The sequence below is a fragment of the Eptatretus burgeri genome, chromosome 2, assembly GCF_056783735.1.
Source record: "Eptatretus burgeri isolate ZD-2024b chromosome 2, Ebu_testis_v1, whole genome shotgun sequence".
NCBI lineage: Eukaryota > Metazoa > Chordata > Myxini > Myxiniformes > Myxinidae > Eptatretus > Eptatretus burgeri.
The window spans coordinates 146,808,702-146,827,692 of NC_140962.1; the positions used below are offsets into that span (position 1 = coordinate 146,808,702).

General features: G+C 46.3%; 1 protein-coding gene across 3 annotated transcripts in view; it reads right to left on the bottom strand.

Moving 5' to 3' along the window:
* LOC147033469 (semaphorin-3F-like) overlaps positions 1 to 18,991 on the bottom strand; it is a 154,711-nt gene that overhangs the window by 76,034 nt on the left and 59,686 nt on the right. For all 3 annotated transcript variants that reach the window (XM_085871658.1, XM_085871659.1, XM_085871660.1), the window contains 2 exons: positions 8,980 to 9,143; positions 4,726 to 4,788 (listed from right to left, as the gene is read on the bottom strand). In XM_085871658.1, coding sequence (XP_085727784.1) covers positions 4,726 to 4,788; positions 8,980 to 9,143 — 227 coding nt within the window. The remainder of the gene's footprint in view (positions 1 to 4,725; positions 4,789 to 8,979; positions 9,144 to 18,991) is intronic.

Below are 18,991 nucleotides of genomic sequence, written 5' to 3' on the forward strand. Positions count from 1 at the left end.
CCAGCATGGCGCATAGCTGGGCCATGTTGGATGCACTCAGCTGAGCCGTTTCGGCAAGGGTTGGGGAAGGGTCTTGGTGGAGAGGGGGGGGGAGGTGTCATACACCGCGGCCGCTGCCGCACCCACCTCGGGCCCTGGGTTCAGTTGGGCGAGTCCGTGTTCCTGCACAATCAACATTTCCTGCTCGGGGATTCCATCCTGGACCATGGATTCTACATTACTACACATATACATTTCTAATACCCCCGGCTCCCGCTCGCCTTGAGACGCCATCTTGCTTCTCGTGAAGGGTTAATTTGCTCGCTCGTAATTTGGAGGGAATCGGGGGTCGCTTCTCTCACCCCTGGACCGATTCCCGTAAATTTAGCCGGAGACAGGAGAGCCCGTTTTCCTGTTCTCCGATACCAGTGCCGCGAGGAGGGCGATGAATTTGTATCCCACTCCTGACACCAGTGTTGCGGTCTTCGCGCCCGCTGGCGTGCGACGGCCACGTAACTCGAATCGCGGCACGTCGCCCACCGGACGGACAATCCAGTCGTGACCCTCTCGGACTAACGCCGGGAACCAGTCACGGGTGGACCTTTCGGTCTCACCGCGATCGAGCCAATCAGCCCCCGCGTGGGATAGGGTTGCTCGCCAAATTCGAACTACCTAAGTACCCACGCGGAGGGTAGACCGGGCGATCGCACCTCGCCGCAGGTCGACTTCGGACACGAGCCACTTAAGCGACCCGTTCCGTACTATCAGAATAACCGAGCGGTGTTATCGTCGACCTCGACGGTTCGATTAATTATCGGGCGTATTCAGCCCACTACCAACCCTTTACGTGAAGCAAGATGAGGGTTCAATGGAGGAAAAGACGAAGCGAAGCGGGAAACAGTTCAACAATAAAGCACATTTATTCTCGGCACACGGGAAGCACACAAATACAATTCCACCAAATGCACACAAAAAAGAAAACATAATTCCATTTACACAAAAAGCAAATATAAAAGCGAAAACACAGTGCAGAGCTAATACCGACTACCGAGCACACGGCAACACTTATACAATTCTACTTCACAGACGGCGCCGACAACACATACCCAAAACCAAGGAAAAGAAATACCCCAAGAATGAGGTAGGCCTGGGGCCGAGACCGGGTCGGGCCTACCCGTCTGGTGATGAGACGCGGAGCGGCGATGGCCCCGCAACCCGCGGGCCTCGTGGACAGTGCCTGGCAGGGGGTGGGAACGGGGCCCCCTTGGTCGCACTATCTCAGCGCGGGGGAAACAGGAGGGGGTTGCTGATGCTCGGGGTATAGAGGATCTTTATTATGTGCGACGAGCGTCTCCACCTCGGCCAGGTCGCGCTGTCGGCCTCCCTCGGGTGCAGCTTCCTGCACGACGCGAGCACCCCCTCGTCTGGTGTCGCCGCCTTTCCACAGCTCCGTCCCCTCCGTTCCGACTCCAACGCACACGACGAGCAGCTCCACCGCCCGCGAAGTCTTGACCCTCTGCTTCCGACTCTCCTCTTCTTGACTCTCCGACCTCGTTCTGCTGACTCTCCCTCGTTCTCTCTTGCGACTCTCCGACCCCTCGTTCTCGTTCTGCTGACTCTTTCGCTCCGACTTTTACGACTCCTTTGACTGACGAACACCGTCCTTTTATCCCCCCCGTAACTTCGCCTTTGACCCCCTCCCTTTGACCTTTCACCTCGCTCCCCATTGGCCCGAGAAAAAGTGGGCGTGAAGGCTTTTTGATCCACAAATTTGCATATATCGATCGCCCTGGGGGCGGGGCCAAATCGCCCCTCGCTCACCGATTGGACGGCAAAAAGTGGGCGTGTGTCGTTTTTGATCCGTTTTTGAAGCAGAAAATCCGTGATTTTGTACACGCTGTTCGACGCGCGTTCTGCATGAGTCCAACACCGGTACCCACAGCGGGGCAAGAACGGTGGCGATGCTACGGTTGTGAGGTGTGCGTGAAGGTCGTGGCGGTTGTGGTGAAGCGGTGGTTGTGGTCGGTGGTTGATGTTGTGGTTGTGATCATGGCGGTTGGTCCAAAATAAAGATAGTAAAAGAAAAACGGCTATCCTGAAGAATCGCAGCACGTATAAATGACATGTATTCCCACTAGACAACGGGTTTGGGCCTAACTACACATGCACTTACCGAGATACCTCACCTAAGGGACCTGAATGGTGGTTTGCGAATTTGGTAACCACAACAATATATATATACAGGATACATATATATATATATATATATATATATATGTATATATATATATATATATATATATATATATATATATATATATATATATATATATATATGTATATATATATATATATATATATATATATATATATATATACACACACACACACACACACACACACACACACACACACACACACACACACACACACATTGACACGTCCTCAGACTTCCTGATCCTCAACTGCATGCATTCTGGAGGTTTATCCATGCTTTCCTTTTTCATTTAGTGCCATTACCATTGTTCTTTTTGACTCTGAATACAGCTGAATCAAAGAATTCCAAATCAATGAGCTCTTCATTGAGATTGCACAGATGTCCAGCAGATTTAGTCGAGGCAGATTGTGAGAGGGCAGAATTGACCTTCTCATACTTGTCAACATGTTGTCATCAGTTAAGGTCATTGCGATGAGCAGAAATGCCATGAGCAGCAGTGAACCATACCACAAGGTCGACCCGAACTACAAAGATGCAGACATCACGGCGTCCTCTTTCTTCACGGCCAGGGAGCTTGAACTGTATCCGAAACATCCAGATCTTGAGGGAATATAATGCCTTGGCCATCCATCTTGCATGATACTGGGCTCCAGGTACCATAAATCACACTCCATGAGGAGGGATGCCATCACCAAACGTTGAACACCACATTCAGAATATATAGATATAATGCGAGCCACAAGGTAAAACTTCAATTTCATTTCGCAAACCCTAAATGTTAATCAATATCGATAAAATTTGATGAATTATTATTTGTACATTGGAAGAAAATGCAGTGGTGAGTGTTGAAAATCTCAACTTCAAATTAAAGACCACCCTAATATATAAACAATATATATATATATATATATATATATATATATACATATATATATATATATATATATATATATATATATATATATATATATACACACATCAGACTCATGTGTCATAAAGGTTGGAGCATCTGCTCTGAGTCTGTGAGGTTGATGGTTCAAACCACCAACGACTTTAAAAATGGTATGTGCTGTTTCCTTGCTTGATGCTCAGAAATTATGAAGATGGAGCACGGACAAACAATGCTGGGAAGGCAATGGCAAACCACATTGTATAACCCTCGCTAAGAAACTGCTTCGGCAGCACCAACCGTCCGTAAAGAGTATGGTACATCGAGATCAATATACACATATATTATGTTTTTTTGGCACAATGTACCTTTGTCACGTAAATGCAGTCTTGTTTTAGTCTTATTCTTCCTTGGCACACTCACCATCCACATCTTGTTTTCACCAAACATTCAAATTTGAATCCCAATTCCCATTGAATCTCTTGGTTTGTTTGACGTGGGTGTACGGTCAAGGGCCTCCTGTTCTGGATCAGGTTCAGCATAGCTTAATTGAGATTGGTGCCGGGACTTCAGTCTCATTTGGATTAATCTCCCCCAGATATTGCACCACAAAAAAAAAAACACCAGACAGCTCAGACACGAGCGGCGTGTGACAAGGCATGGTATTCCTCTCGAACGAACAATGATGTGGACTAATGGCAGGCATAAACCTCCTGGAATTGCTGATAGTACTCAACATTCAACTAACATTACTCGACACTCAGATCACCCTGGCAAACACAACCCTGATGCGTTTGTCCATTTATCTGTTTGAGGTTCACCGAGAGCCTAGGGCCTGGGATCCAAATACATCAGCCATTCACTTCAGGAAGGAAACCCTCTGACCGCTGGCTGCCCCCAAAATTAAAAAAAAAAAAACAGGAGTCACTCATTCACAAAGGCCTACTCCGAGCTATGGCCATGCCAACGGCCTGCCATGAGTATGCATCCGGCAAAGGGTCAAGCTCAAGAAACTAAGCACAATATCCCCAGTGGAAACACCTCTTATGCAAGAGCAACAGACAGGATTGGTTACACACTGTCTGACTTGTTCGAACACTGAGAGATGAAGTCTGTGCCAGCTTGTTCCGTGAATACGTGATCAGTGACAAGTCATTCGACCAAATTCAGCCCGCACGTGTATTGATGTTCGCAATGATTCGGGTGATATCACTTTGTTGATGACGTCATCTGTGACATAACTCGTCAAGGCTGAGGTTATTTCACAACTTATTTGCCATGAAGGTGTTATTGAGATCATGCCTGAGATATCATTGAAAAGCTTCACCGCCGAACCTGACATCAGCAGTCAATGGCAGTATCGCCACCATGACGTCACCAGCTATTCGTTGACTCGCATTGAAGAAGCAGTGAGCAATATCTCAGCTTTTCAAGACGTTGCGTTGTTTGAGTTAGGCCGACCGCATGGAACGACCCACTCGCATACGATACGCGCAGTCCCGATAAACAATCAGGCACAATTGAGTCACACGGTGAGACCTCCCATTGGAAAAGTGCCACAAAATTTAATTAATCAACAGGACAAATGGATTCTAATCACAGCAGTACATCATCTCACCAAGCAGCCAGTAGGCCTCACCTCGTAATTCTTTCCTGCCAGACTGCATTCCTCCTTGCTGTCCTCTCCAGCTGGCCAGTATGCCTATAAAGCACACAATGGGGGAGAAAGAAGAGGGAGGGTGGGGGAGGGATGCGAGCTCTTTTAATCAGGTGACACCTTTGAAATCCCCATCCGATTGACAGACCATTGCGGAATACTCTCAGAGTCGCACAGCTGGTAAGGGTTCGATAACAGCCACATCTCCTGCCTTGGGCCCGGTGCGGAGCAGGTCCAAAAGGCCTCATTCCCTCATCACCCTCCAATGCACCCACAAAAAAAAATCACTGACTTATCCCCGAAGTATTGTCTCGGACAAACTACTTTTGCAGGGCAAGAATTAAGAAAAAAAAATAATGTTCCAACTGCATCCGTCTTGATAATAACATCTAGTTCCAAAAAAAAAAAAAACAAGAAGTCAATTTGCACAATTCCAGGTGATGAGGCGAAGGTACGAAACTTAATTTTCGATGAAAATTGTAATTTTCCTACTTGTTCAAAATCTATAGCAGCCCTTAAAAAGCACATTCTCTGAAAATGAGATTTTTACACGAAATGGCCGGGTGGAGTACAGAAATCACTTTGCATCATTCATTTTCACGTTTTGGGATTAGAGGGGGCAGGTGAGTTTAGTGTTCCTTCCCATTGGTTTGATGTTTCCTCCAAAGCATGAACAGCGTGTGGAAACGTGTCTATCATCGTGATGTTCATGGTCAATGCACCAAACTACAGGACCGCAGTACTGCAGAAGCAGTCACATGGCAGTGTTGTGCTGCATGGTTTATTACACTGGGTTGTACTGGGTGGTTTGGTTGTACTGATTGGGTTGGTTATGATGGGTGGTTTGGTTGTCCTGGGAGGTTTGGTAATGATGGGTGGTTTGGATGTACTGGGAGGTTTAGTCATGATGGGTGGTTTGGATGTACTGGGTGGTTTGGTAATGATGGGTGGTTTGGATGTACTGGGAGGTTTGGTAATGATGGGTGGTTTGGATGTACTGTGTAGTTTGGTCATGATGGGTGGTTTGGATGTACTGGGTGGTTTGGTCATGATGGGTGGTTTGGATGTACTGGGTGGTTTGGTCATGATGGGTGGTTTGGATGTACTGGGTGGTTTGGTTGTACTGGGTGGTTTGGTCATGATGGGTGGTTTGGTCATGATGGATGGTTTGGATGTACTGGGTGGTTTGGATGTACTGGGTGGTTTGGATGTACTGGCTGGTTTGGATGTACTGGGTGGTTTGGTCATGATGGGTGGTTTGGTCATGATGGGTGGTTTGGATGTACTGGGTGGTTTGGTCATGATGGGTGGTTTGGTCATGATGGGTGGTTTGGATGTACTGGGTGGTTTGTTCATGATGGGTGGTTTGGTCATGATGGGTGGTTTGGATGTACTGGGTGGTTTGGTCATGATGGATGGTTTGGATGTACTGGGTGGTTTGGATGTACTGGGTGGTTTGGTCATGATGGGTGGTTTGGTCATGATGGGTGGTTTGGATGTACTGGGTGGTTTGGTCATGATGGGTGTTTTGGTCATGATGGGTGGTTTGGATGTACTGGGTGGTTTGGTCATGATGGGTGTTTTGGATGTACTGGGTGGTTTGGTTTTGCTGGGTGGTTTGGTCATGATTGGTGGTTTGGTTATGGTGGTTGGGTTGGTTTTGCTGGGCTGTTTGGTTTTACTGGGTGGTTTGGTTATGCTGTGTGGGTTGGTTTTGCTGGGTGGTTTAGTTATGCCGTGTGGGTTGGTTTTCCTGGGTGGTTTGGTTATGCTGGGTGGTTTGGTTATGCTGGGTGGTGTGGTTATGCTGAGTGGTGTGGTCATGATTAGTGGTTTGGTTATGGTGGTTGGGTTGGTTATGCTGGGCGGTTTGGTTTTACTTGGTGGTTTGGTTATGCTGGGCGGTTTGGTTATGCTGTGTGTGTTGGTTTTGCTGGGTGCTTTGATTTTGCTGTGAGGGTTGGTTATTCTGGATGGGTTGATTATGTTGGGAGGTTTGGTTATGGTGGTGGGGTCGGTTATGCTGGGTGGTTTGGTTATGCTGGGTGGGTTGGTTATGCTGAGTGGTTTGGTCATGATTGCTGGTTTGGTTATGGTGGTTGGGTTGGTTATGCTGGACGGTTTGGTTTTACTGGGTGGTTTGGTTACGCTGGGCGGTTTGGTTATGCTGGGTGGTTTGGCTATGCTGTGTGGGTTGGTTACGCTGGGCGGTTTGGTTATTCTGGGCAGTTTTGTTGTTGCAGGTGCTCTTCCATTGTCTGTCCAGCAGTCGGTCTGGGTATAGGAATTTGTAATATGTTCAGGGTGCCGGCGATAACCCACCTACTCTTCACGAAACGTACCGTGGCATTTTAGAAACCCACCAACAACCACCGATAAGCAGACTTGCCCTCCAGTTTGACGCCCATCTGAGGGACCCTCCACGTATCACCCTCCACGCGCAACATCGGGATGACGGTTTATAACCGGGTCGAGATTCCGACTCAGGCTGGACAGCAAAGAGGTGAGAACACTCCTCGAGGACCTCGACCATCCAGCCAGCTCCAATGCCACGTGCATCTGAGCCATCTGTTTACTCGAGTACTCACTCGTTGAGAAATTTCCAGATTCTACATCAACCTTCGTCCCTTTTCGGTCCAAATCCAACGACCATCATGGTGCTACTACCGTGTCGATTCAAAGCTTTCCTTCCTCGAGTAAACTTGCACGTTCTTGCGAGCAGCGTTACGACGATTATTATTCACTTTGAAGGCAGATGTGGACTCCATCGCACTGAGAGTGGAGCGATTGTACTCTCTTGAACTACAGGGTCAAAGGGTCACCACCGCCATTGTCTACAAGGACCCATTTCACACCAGCAGTCCCGTTGGCTTTTGGTCGGAGCCATTAATCATGCATTTTTGTCATTGTGTAGAACACATGGTCAACAATAGATCATCAAGCAATGGAAGCACACTAAAAAAGAACAACTACTTCATCAACTCGGTAGAGTACAGTAAATCGTAATAAGCTTACAAAAACATATTCCCAGCACGAACAAAAAGGGTCATGAGCCTTCGTGCGTCAGTGTGCGTGTGTGTGTGTGTGTGTGTGTGCATGAAGTTGGGGACCAGAGGTTTGTTTTAACGTCAAACACATTCACATCGACCCCTTTTAACACCTTCACGACGATGTCCGAATGGTGGTTCTTTGTACAATGACGTGGAGCGAGTTTCATGATAAAGTGTAAACTCCATGAACAAGTCTTGTTTATTTATTTACCGATTTGTTCGTTTGATGCAGCTTTGTGTCTGAGGTTCATGGAGGAGCATTGGGTGTGGATCGCATCCAGGGAGAGGACATGGTGGTCCATCGGTGTAGGATTCCATGAATGATGAATTTCAAGAACATTCATAGAAAATGGACAACAGCAACACTGTATGGACTTGAACCTGTGGATCCAGCATCATGAGATATGTGTGTTGAAGTGGTGTGCGTGTGTGTGTGTGTGTGTGTGTGTGTGTGTGTGTGTGTGTGTGTGTGTGTGTGTGTGTGTGTGTGTGTGTGTTGCCAACTCAAATATAAACTGGAGGATTGGTGATTTGCATAATATAATGAATTGTTTCAATGTGTGTGCTGTCCCTCATATTGACATTAATCTCATTGTCCCACTTGCTCGCATTAACTGGAGGACTTTAAAGATCCCACGGTGTCTCTCGTGAAAATGAGCAGACTATCGCCGGCTCTTTGAACAAATTACAAAGTCACCCCCAAATCAGCTCCCATAGAATGCCATCACTGGTCAGCTGGTTTGTGGAAGACGTGGGCCAATATTACATGATCTATGATTGTTGACCCCATACTATTGGACATGGCCGAAGGAGAAAGAGAAGTGATGTTTGGAAGTGTTCTTAGAAACCAGCCTCAACTGGGGGGAATCGGACAGGGGGGGAAAAAGTCATCTCAACCATCATTCGGATTAAACACCAATATATAACTACTACTACTACTATGACTACAACTATTACTACAGTCCGAAGTCTTTGTTGTTGCTACCTCTAAGCTCTAGGCTATCCTACTAGCCCCTATTTAACATCAAGGTAGACGTTTCAAATTCCCACCTCCATTTCCACCAGGTAACAACACTATAAAAAGAGATACTTCAGTTGGGTAGAGGCCACGACTCGAAAATATATATGTAAGGTAGAGTGGTGGTGGTTGGCAAGGATAACCGTATGGGACTGGGGCGGTACATACCGTGAGCGGTAGCCTGCTGATGTTGTTGACGTTAAGCGATATCACATAGTCCTTGGCACCAAGGAACACCCGGTCTAGGTCCTCGTCCAGCAAGAGGATACGGTAATCCCCATCAACCACTCCCGGTAGGGAGAAGCGCTTGGACCAGCGTCGTAGGGACAACTCTGCAGGCAGGGAAGGAAGAGAGATGAGGATTTTTTTTTCCTTTAATCTGTCGGAATAACTATCTTTTTCATTACATCTCCATCCCTAGCGATCAGGTTCACATCTGCACGGCTGCGTCCTTCGGGGTCTTCGGTAGACCCCAAAGACCCTGAAGATCCAAAAGACCCCGATGACCCAAAAGACCCCAGAGACCCCAAAATTCCCTGAAGACACAAAATACCCCAAAGACCTATAAAAGACCCAAAAGACTGCTAAGAGCCTTAGACCTTAACACCATTTAGACCCCTTACACTCTTCAGACTGATTAAACAGCTTAGACCCTTGAGCATTTTGACCAATTGGACCTTCTTATATCATTAATTAAATTTCAAATAAGTACGATATTACCAATATTACAAATAAATTTGTACAAAATAAATGTTTGTATGATGATTGGTGTAAATCATGTCAACACAGCAAATCTGTAACGTCATCTCTGCAACGAGAGAACGGAGAGGTGAGCGTAGCAAGCAGATCCACACTAGTATCGCAGAAAAATGACTGGGTCCCCATTGAAAGGGAGGTACATCACGCCTCGTGCTCAGACCAAAGGGTATGCCGACCTAAAAAGGTTCTGAACCACCACGATCTAGTGTTTGATGATAAGTAATTGTTCACAGAGATTTCGATGAAATGTTATCAAAAAGAACGGATCACCGAAGCAAACTCCTTTGGATACTCCTGGATCCACATTGGTATAATTAGTAGAGTCCTCGCTCTACGGGCGATCTTGGATGTTGGATGTTGCCTCGATCGATAGATGTTGGATCTTGTGCTGAGCAGGCTTATCCAGACGCAATGGATGAAAATCAAGAAGACGTTGATCAAAGTCGTTAACCATCCACTCTTTTGCTCTGACGAAGGGTTAATGCCCGAAAGGTTAATGCCCGAAGGGTTAATGCCCGAAAGGTTAATGCCCTTGCTTCCGACACCTCCATTAGCATCCTGTCGATTTCATCCATTGTCCCACCTGTCCGCAGACGCAGACGCAGATCGACACTTGCCTTCACCTTCACCAGCAAACCCAGATCTTCATTCTCATGAGACCCAAATGCAATGCTGATTTTTTTTCCAAAGACTAAAAGACACCCAAACGACCTCAAAGTCGCAGGTAAAGGTGGTATACGCATGAGAAGGAGACAACAAGAAAACACCTTTTTGCATATTCCCCCATGATGCTCAATCAGGGATGACCCGGCCAATGTTCATCTTCACTCTCATCCCCTTCCCTTTCATGAGAGCTGTCCCAACATATCTTTCCGTCACTTTTGTTGACTGAATCATTCGCCATTCTTCGTTCAATCTTGTGCCCTTTTTCTCATTTTCTTTCTGTGTCCTCATGCAAGAAATTTGGTTTTGTGCACACCCTTCCCTCCATGATTTGTGCAAGCACTCAAAACTCTACACTCAGTTATTCCAGCTGTTACTTCAACTGCAAGACCTCTCCTCGTAGGGGCGGCACGTGACGGCATCAAGTTTATCTGCCTCTGAGGTCTCCAAGATGACATGAGTTTGTTATATAATACCAAGAGAGCCATTAGTTTCCTTTGGGGGGGGAGGAGGGGGGATGACCTCATCTGCAAGAATGCACAGCAAGCATCATGGGTCCACTTAATTAATTATCTTGTGCTGTTTCTCACAGCGGCTTCCACAAAGTACACCTGAACTCAGACTGAGTCCTAACAACAGACCAATATGCAATAATTCCGGGTGTGAAAGTTGAGGAGTATACAAAAAGTGAGCTTGGTGCTCACCCACGTACATCATGGGACGGGGGCACCCCACACAGGCCCTCGCTCGCCTTTCCCAAAATCCTTTAGGGTAAGGAAGCTCTCCACATGGTATGTAAGCAAACAAGGCACCGGGGAGCATTCGAACATTCCTCCAAGTGATCTTGAACTCTCGACCTTATTTTATGTTGAAGCCAAATGTCTCCGTGTACAACCCACATCGAGTTGATACCATGCCGGGGACACGGAAAACCTTGACGAGAGAGAGAGAGAGACCGTCGACCCTTTAAAAGTCTCTTTCTAAAGCCGAAGCTCTTCGACCCGAAGCTGCACGACGATGTGGAGAGCACGACCTCGAGCTACAGCCTGACCACAAGGCCTGATATGAGTAAATTCTCTGAGATTTGAGTCATGTGCTCCAGGCTCAACACACGGCGCTTGTCTCTCACCGCTGTAGGTGTGCACGCCCGTTGCTTCGCTGACCGGTTTAATCAAAAGACAGCATGTTGCTCTTGACAAACATATTGCATGACTACCTGTGAATCTAGATGAGGATGTAAAATGAAGTGAAATACACAGAAAAAAAGGATCTTGCATAACACACAGTTGCTGTAGTTGGCGTAGTGGTTGTGGTTGTAGTTGCTTGTGTGCTTCTTCAATGTACTATTATATATTTTTCCTATTGTTTCGATAAGTATTGCTGTATTAAATTTTGTGTGCTCCTTCTGTGTCCGTCACGCATTATTCTAAAGGGTTCCTGCTGTCATACTGTTTGGAACCGCTCCATGAAAGCTCAAATCCTGCTTCTTCGTCTTCTTCCATTCCTTAAAGACGGGCTTTTAAAGGAGGCATCTTTATGATTCGATGGACATGAATTTTTGGTTCAACTAAATCGATTATTGGCTTTCCAACGGAGTAAATCAATCGCTCACATTCCTGCAGTTGGGTAGACATCACTTAATGGGAGTAGTGGGTGGGTAGACATCACTCAATAGAAAAGACTAACACCGATAGCTTCGGTGCAGATGTGCCAAACATCTCTGGCTTGCACTGGATTTACTCCAGAATGGTACACATACTTCTGATGGCAAATTGCGCGATATTTCACACTTACGTCGGAGCGGGCCGCATTTCACGGTTAGCGCAAATCAACGGGTTTCTAGAGCGGCCGAAGAAAGCGCCGTGGCATTCTCCGTGTAATTCTATTATGGTGGCACAGATGCGTTCATCAGGATCACATTCGGTGGGTTCTCATGACGAATAGAACGCAGATGTAAAACGTTGCCAGTTTATTAAGCCCTGGTAAAACCTCCAGGCCAGCCGGCTGCGCCCTAGGCCGAGGAACACTCCGCCGGTTTCCCACGTTCCCGGACATTCTGCACCCTTTATCCAGGCACGTGGTTTCGTTCATTCCTGGAGCTGAGTGACCGAGGCTATTCTTATTCTCCTAGTTTTCCAGACCTTTTCGGCTAATAACACAAAACCTTTAGTGTGGTAAAATATTGGGTCATTTTCCCCATAAGGAGCCGTGAATTGCACTCTGTGAAATATCCGCTATGCCACATGAAGCTCGGTCTGCTTGTTGTCTGCATGCCTATAACCATGGCTGGACATCGTAATGCTTTAATGTGCATTTTCAAAAGATCACGTGGTGTTATGTGGGGGTTTGGAGAACTCATTCTGGGCAAAAGATTAATTAAAGCCAGCTGACATACGAAACTACAATGGCACTCGGTAGAGTGCATACCTCTACCAGGATGAACAGTTTACGTTTTGTATCCTACAGATAGGCCGGATCTGAAATCCGGACCATTCGTCCTTGTCATACCAAAATCTGACGGCTTCTTGTTGTCACCTACCCAACTCGTCTACCAAATTTCATCAAAATCCATCCACAACTTTTTGAAACATCATGCTATTAGCAAGATACCCATGCTATGCACAGGAGGGAGCCAAAAAGCAAACACACAATGTAGAAATGGCGAATGCTAAACCATTAAATGATAAATTCCACATTCCTGTGACACATTTAGTGGAATGTCAGGCATGGACAGCCGGTTCATGAAGTACTTGGGCAAAAAAACCTACTACAGCTGACCCCAACAAAAGTAAGGTGGGTCATATTTCTATGACGTCACAATGGTGAATCGGCAAATGCCGAATCTACGAATGTCATGGGTGGAAACCCTCACATTATTTCTGCATTCTGCTTTAAACTCAATCTCTCTGTATTTTCATTCCAAACAGCATCATTCCAATCACAAATTAATAAACCATTAATTTAACAAAATACAATATTACAAACACTCGTGATGTAAACTAAGAGAAACACCATTCTGAGGTTACATCCGGATCGCAAGCAGCTTCGTACGGATCGAAACTCAAAATTATGATTGTATTGAGGTATTTACGAAACCTCTGACCCACTTTTGGACACTGGCTGGGACTCTAAAAACGTTCCACAGAAGGTTTGGTGGGGCTAGCCCCAAAACTGAGGAGCAGGTCAGTGACGGACAGACAGATAGACAGAGAGACAGACAGACGCACCTGCTTCATAATATGGATATGTCGTTTTTGGCCCCCATCTCTCAATAGTGAAGAATCACGATTAAAAACGAAAAAAAAATTGGAGTATCAGGATCTGGATCTTCATCAAAATCAAGTAAATTCGTCCTTGTCCAAACCCAAAATATCCACCAAGTTTCAACCGAATCCGTCCAGAACCTTTTGAGATATCGTGCTCACAAACAAACAGGGGTGAAAACATAACGTCTTGTGTCAGCCTTCGGTGGTGGAGGTAACAAGCATGTGTCGATTTTTATGTCGGTCATCTAAGGCTTGTATGGCTTGTATACCATTTTCACGTGTAGAACAAGGACTCGACAAGACAACGGACAAATCGACACGGTGTACGGGATTTGACACTGGGGTCATAACATACTGAGCTGTGTTCCTGAGGTGGGTAAGGTGGGTAAGGTAACGTTTGGGAATTTCATCCAATCGTCCATTGAAGACCCATTTATGGAGCTTCATGGTGCTGCCAACATGGCTACGGATCATAAAAGGGTCCTAATAGTGCAGGTCAGCAGACCTTACATTGAACCCGGTGAGATCATTGTGAATAGAGGTAACAAACCAAACGACTACTCTTTGTGGAACACACCATGGCTTTTTACATTCAGGGTTTTTGTTTTTCGACATGGGAGATGGAGCAGCTGGCTTGGTGACATGCTTTTTGATGAAAATCATGGCAATGGATCAACAGCAAGACAAGGCAAAGGTGAGCGTGACACCTCCGAGATATCATCACAGCATACGCAAGTCATAAATAATGGAAATAAATCCACCGTCGACTCAAGTGGGAGGTCTTGGCATTTCATTATTTTCAAAGAGATCCAAGCTTGTTGTCTGCCTTATAAGAACAATCACAAATACAACGATTGTGAATATTTAATTACAAAAAGACAATTGTGTCACGGACCACAGATCTGTTGGCGTGGAAGCTCCTTTCAGCACGTCCGATACTCATTCGGATGAAAACAATTACTTACGACGTTTCATCTGAGATTTACTGCAACACGGAGTGCCAGTAAACATCCTCTTGTTCGACTGCCAAAATCCCGGCTCACTGCTCACCTCCACACATTTGTTTCTCTTTTCTCTTGCCTGCAGAACCGACATCCCCAGTATGTTCAGTCTCATTCTTTCCTTAAGGCCTTCAAGATGGCTGGCTGTTCACCACTACCCCAACCCCCATAATCATGATCTCCTCCACCCCAATTACCCCATTCCCAATCACTCCCTTTTTCCAGGTTATTGTGGTTTTCTCCCCATCTCCTTCACCTCTTTTTGCTTGTTAGTTGTCAGTTGGTTTGTTCCTTTGTTGTTTCATCCCCACTTTCCCCTTCCTCTTGTGTTTCATTCCACGCATGTGCAGCGTATGTACTCCCATGTAGCCTTCTCCCTCCCCCCCCTCTCTCTCTCTCTCTGCTACTCTGCTGTCGGTGTTTCGCCCTTTCCAATTTGTTGCATTCCATTCTTGTCTATCTCTTCCATGAGCCTCGACCATGTATACAAAAAAAAAATGTTCTCGAAAGTTGGACGTCCATCGAGGGCATTCGCACTGGAAGTCATGCCGTCAGCTCAAGTTCAAAGTGCAATAATCAAATTCATTCTGTGACACGCTGATGAACGCTGAAAGCACTTGTTGTTCTCCAGATATTTAAAAATCACAAATTAGAAAATAAAAAACCCCTTTGGAAGTTCTCTGCCAACAGCACAAATCCACAAATTAAAGTGCTGCAAAAATACAAAGTCATTCGCTTCACTTCACACAGTCCCATGTTACGCACTCTCAGGCAGAGCCGGGGACCTTTTTCCGCAGCCGGCTGAAATTTGAGGTTGCTGACAAAAAAAAGAAAACGAAGAACGGTTGAGTCGACAGTTTCCTTCCATTGCACTCCTTTTTCGGCCCTCCCTTAACCACTTCCACCGAGCACAGCACAGAGAGTACTCTGTTTGGCACGGCAGGGCCGAGCTCGCAGAGACAACCACATCAGCAGGCACAAGGATTGAGTATCCGTCACGCCCGTTTTGTATACACAGGCCAAGAACTGCAAAATGTCAAAACTGTTAGTCGTTTAAGGAAAACGCGCACTTCCAAAACGACAATCGAGATGCCAGAGCGATTTAGTCCAAAAATGTGACGCGAAAAATGAAAAGTTCATGGATATGCGAGTAAACATCACCGTCCTCCTTTGGAAACAACTCGCTTTCTGGTTGGTGTGGCCTCTGTGTGTCTGTCTGTCTCTCTCTCTCTCTCTCTCTCTCTCTCTCTCTCTCTCTCTCTCTCTCTCTCTCTCTCTCTCTCTCTCTCTCTCTCTCTCTCTCTCTCTCTCTCTCTCTCTCTCTCTCTGTCTCTCTCTCTCTCTCTCTCTCTCTCTCTCTCTCTCTCTCTCTCTCTCTCTCTCTCTCTCTCTCTCTCTGTATATTTCCTGCAAAATTAGTGGGAGTGCCCATGACATGACGTCACCCTGCCAATTGCAGAGAGCATGCTCGAGCCAGTAACTCACCAACAGCAATAAGATGAAGAGCTTCCCCTTCAGCCGATTAATCAGGATCACTCCAGGGTCCCGTCATACAGAACATGAGCTGTGGAAATCAGTCTCTCGGTGAATGTCGGCATGCTCGTTTGTCGTATTGCTAAGAAGGGCTTTGTTGGTCTTTCAATAAAGTTTTTGGCCACATACAGCCAACCACCTTTTCTGTTTCTGCTTTGACCACAGCCAGGAATCTGGGCCTCTGGCTTGTAAACTGAGCCAATAAGCAGTCCAGGCCTTATGTGGTGGCAATACTTTATCCAGAATGGCCACACATCCATTCACATGTGCACGCGCACACACACACACACACCACACACCACAGAATTTATCTTATGAGAAGGAACTAGAACAAGAAATCAGAGAAATTAAAACTCAAACTTCAATGTGGAGCATGAAAGAAGGAGGAAAACAAAATCGATGGGGTTCTAAACAAGAAATGTGGTGGATAAATCACATCTGTCTGTCCTGGAATTCATGGAATCTAAAGCTCTCAACCGTATTGGGATCTCCCGCAATGAGGCCGAAGCGTAAGGTCTGTTACTCTTACTTCGGAGACAGATCGGTGGTCTGTTTCGCACCTCCTCTTCACCGGTCCCACTTCCTCTGCACTCTCAGCCCTCTGACCCTCTCCAGCATACTTCCAGTAACCCCTCCCTGGTAAAACTACAAGAATCCAGGCCGACTGCACACCTCAAATCCTTCATTCCTCGTTTCTCTGATTTGTAAAACGATCCAGCTTTCTATAAAAGCTGGTCAATCGCACTCTTCTCTCCAGCTGAGTTTCAAGCAGCTGGTCATCATGCTCCATCTCATGTCATCCTCCACCCCTACTGGTGATATTTTCTACCCCATTAACCATTTCTAACCTCTCTCTCTCTTTCTGTTTCCTGTCCGTTCATTCCCTTGCTTGTTAGGCCTAACTATTCCCCCACCGTCAGTTCGTTGCCATTTTCACCTTGTCACTTCGCCCTTCTATGAGCCTCGATCTTCTGTATCCGAATTGCTCTCTAATTAATTAAAAAACCCTGGATTGAATCAATTCACATTATTCATGTAATTGCCTTCCGATGCCAATTTCATTGAAGTCTTCACTCTGATTTGTTTTTTTTTCAAGGTGTAGCTCACCATCCCGTGAAATCCCCGCACGCATGCCAAACATGTTGCTTTTTGTTTACTTTACCAAACCTTAGCTGCCTGTAAAACAAGTGGTTGCCCAGTTTCCTATACTATTCCATTTGTCCAGCATTTGTCTGCATCCTTTCAAGAGCCTCAATATCTGCATCGAATTAAACGACGGATCCAGTGCTCAGGAACTTTTGAGACCGTGCCACCAGGTGGGTATGGCTCGTGTGGGATTGCGTGCTGTATACTCCCACAGAACAACTGGTAGAGCAGTGAGCTCGTCCATCAGCTGTTCTGGCGATATCACGTCCTCGCCAAACAGCTGCTGGCTCCGCAGAAAAGCACCGCAAAATTGACGCTTTAGTGCGAGAATGGTCGATGATAGCACCGCATTCAACAGCTGAGCGAGTCCAGGGGGAACATATCCCAGGCTCGCAATTTCAAGCATTCGTCCATATTCATCCTCACATGACGATCTGCAGGTAACCTGCCATGACAGATCTCGAGATAGTGTGGAAATTTAACGTGTGTTGCACTAATCTCCCCCCTCCCCCCAACCTACACCATCCGCTAATGAAGTTGGAAAAGTGACAATTCACACAATTAGCAAAGACAAGCAGGCTGGCTGTACCAACTGGAGTGTGATCTTTTTTTTTTTCTCTTCATTTTGCTTGCTATTATCAGCTTATGTGACAGCATTTTCAGGCGCAAACTGCAGATAAATCTCAGTCAGACCCAGATAAACTAAAACACACTTGGTGGTGCAATGGTGCGAGCATCTGCTGCGAGTCTGTCTCGAGACGGTCGGCGGAATGAACTCCAGCCGAGTGAGACCAAAGAGTGGGAAAATGGTGCATGCTGGTAACTTGCTGCTCAACATTTAAAAATCAGCACAAGACTGTGGCTAACATCATAGGTTGAGTGCACCGCTGCGCAACTGATGCAGAATTTTAAATTCCTTCATTGTGCCGGAGATAGCTCACCGATATTCTTCGTGAAGGACACCATGGGATATTTGATGTCTGGCAACGAATGCTGGCAGACGTGAGGCCCACTCTAACATCCGTCAAAGGGATAGCTGTGTAGGGATTCAAACCCAGGCGAGACAGCTTAGAGCGAGCGTGCGTACCTCTAGCCCATCCTTGCGCTGAAGCTCCTTGTAAGACAACACAGTCGTAAGGAGGGAGGAATTGAAGAAAGGTGAAACTTCACACCAAAAGCAGCAATGTGGCTAGATGTCACCAAGAACGATCCAATTAATGTCTTTTTTTTTCCAAACAATAATTTGACTTGGTGGGGAGAACTAGGACAAAACAGACTAACAACATCGGATTGTCGAAACTTCAAAGCACGATCTGCACTGAACAGAATGCGCACAGGTATCTGATGGCGGCGAATGCGGCCAAAGTTATAAACAACATCAGTTCGCAAAAATCTATTCGTAACAACAAGGGGGGTGAAGTTGTGTCGACAATGCTGAAGCGACGTTGTCTGTTCTGCATCAAAACATTCACGAACTGTTTGCATTGGACTTGCAGAAAGCTTAGTAGGAGTCGCGAGAGGGCATCTGCACCTCGGCACACTCGGCGCATTGTCACAGACTTATCTCTTGATGGCAATGCCAAGGTATCATCTGCCTCAGTGCACAGCTCTATGGATCAACACGTTTGGTGCAAATGGCTCGAAAAAAAAAAAATAACAAAACAGAAAGCAGCAAAGCCGGTGTGCTCGAGTTTATAATCTTCACATTGCACGATTTTCAAAAGCACAATATTTGGAATAGAAACGCAATACGGCTTCGTGCGGCCGGGGCGCTTGGCCGATCTCCAGGCAGGTTTTCCCACCGAGCCCAAC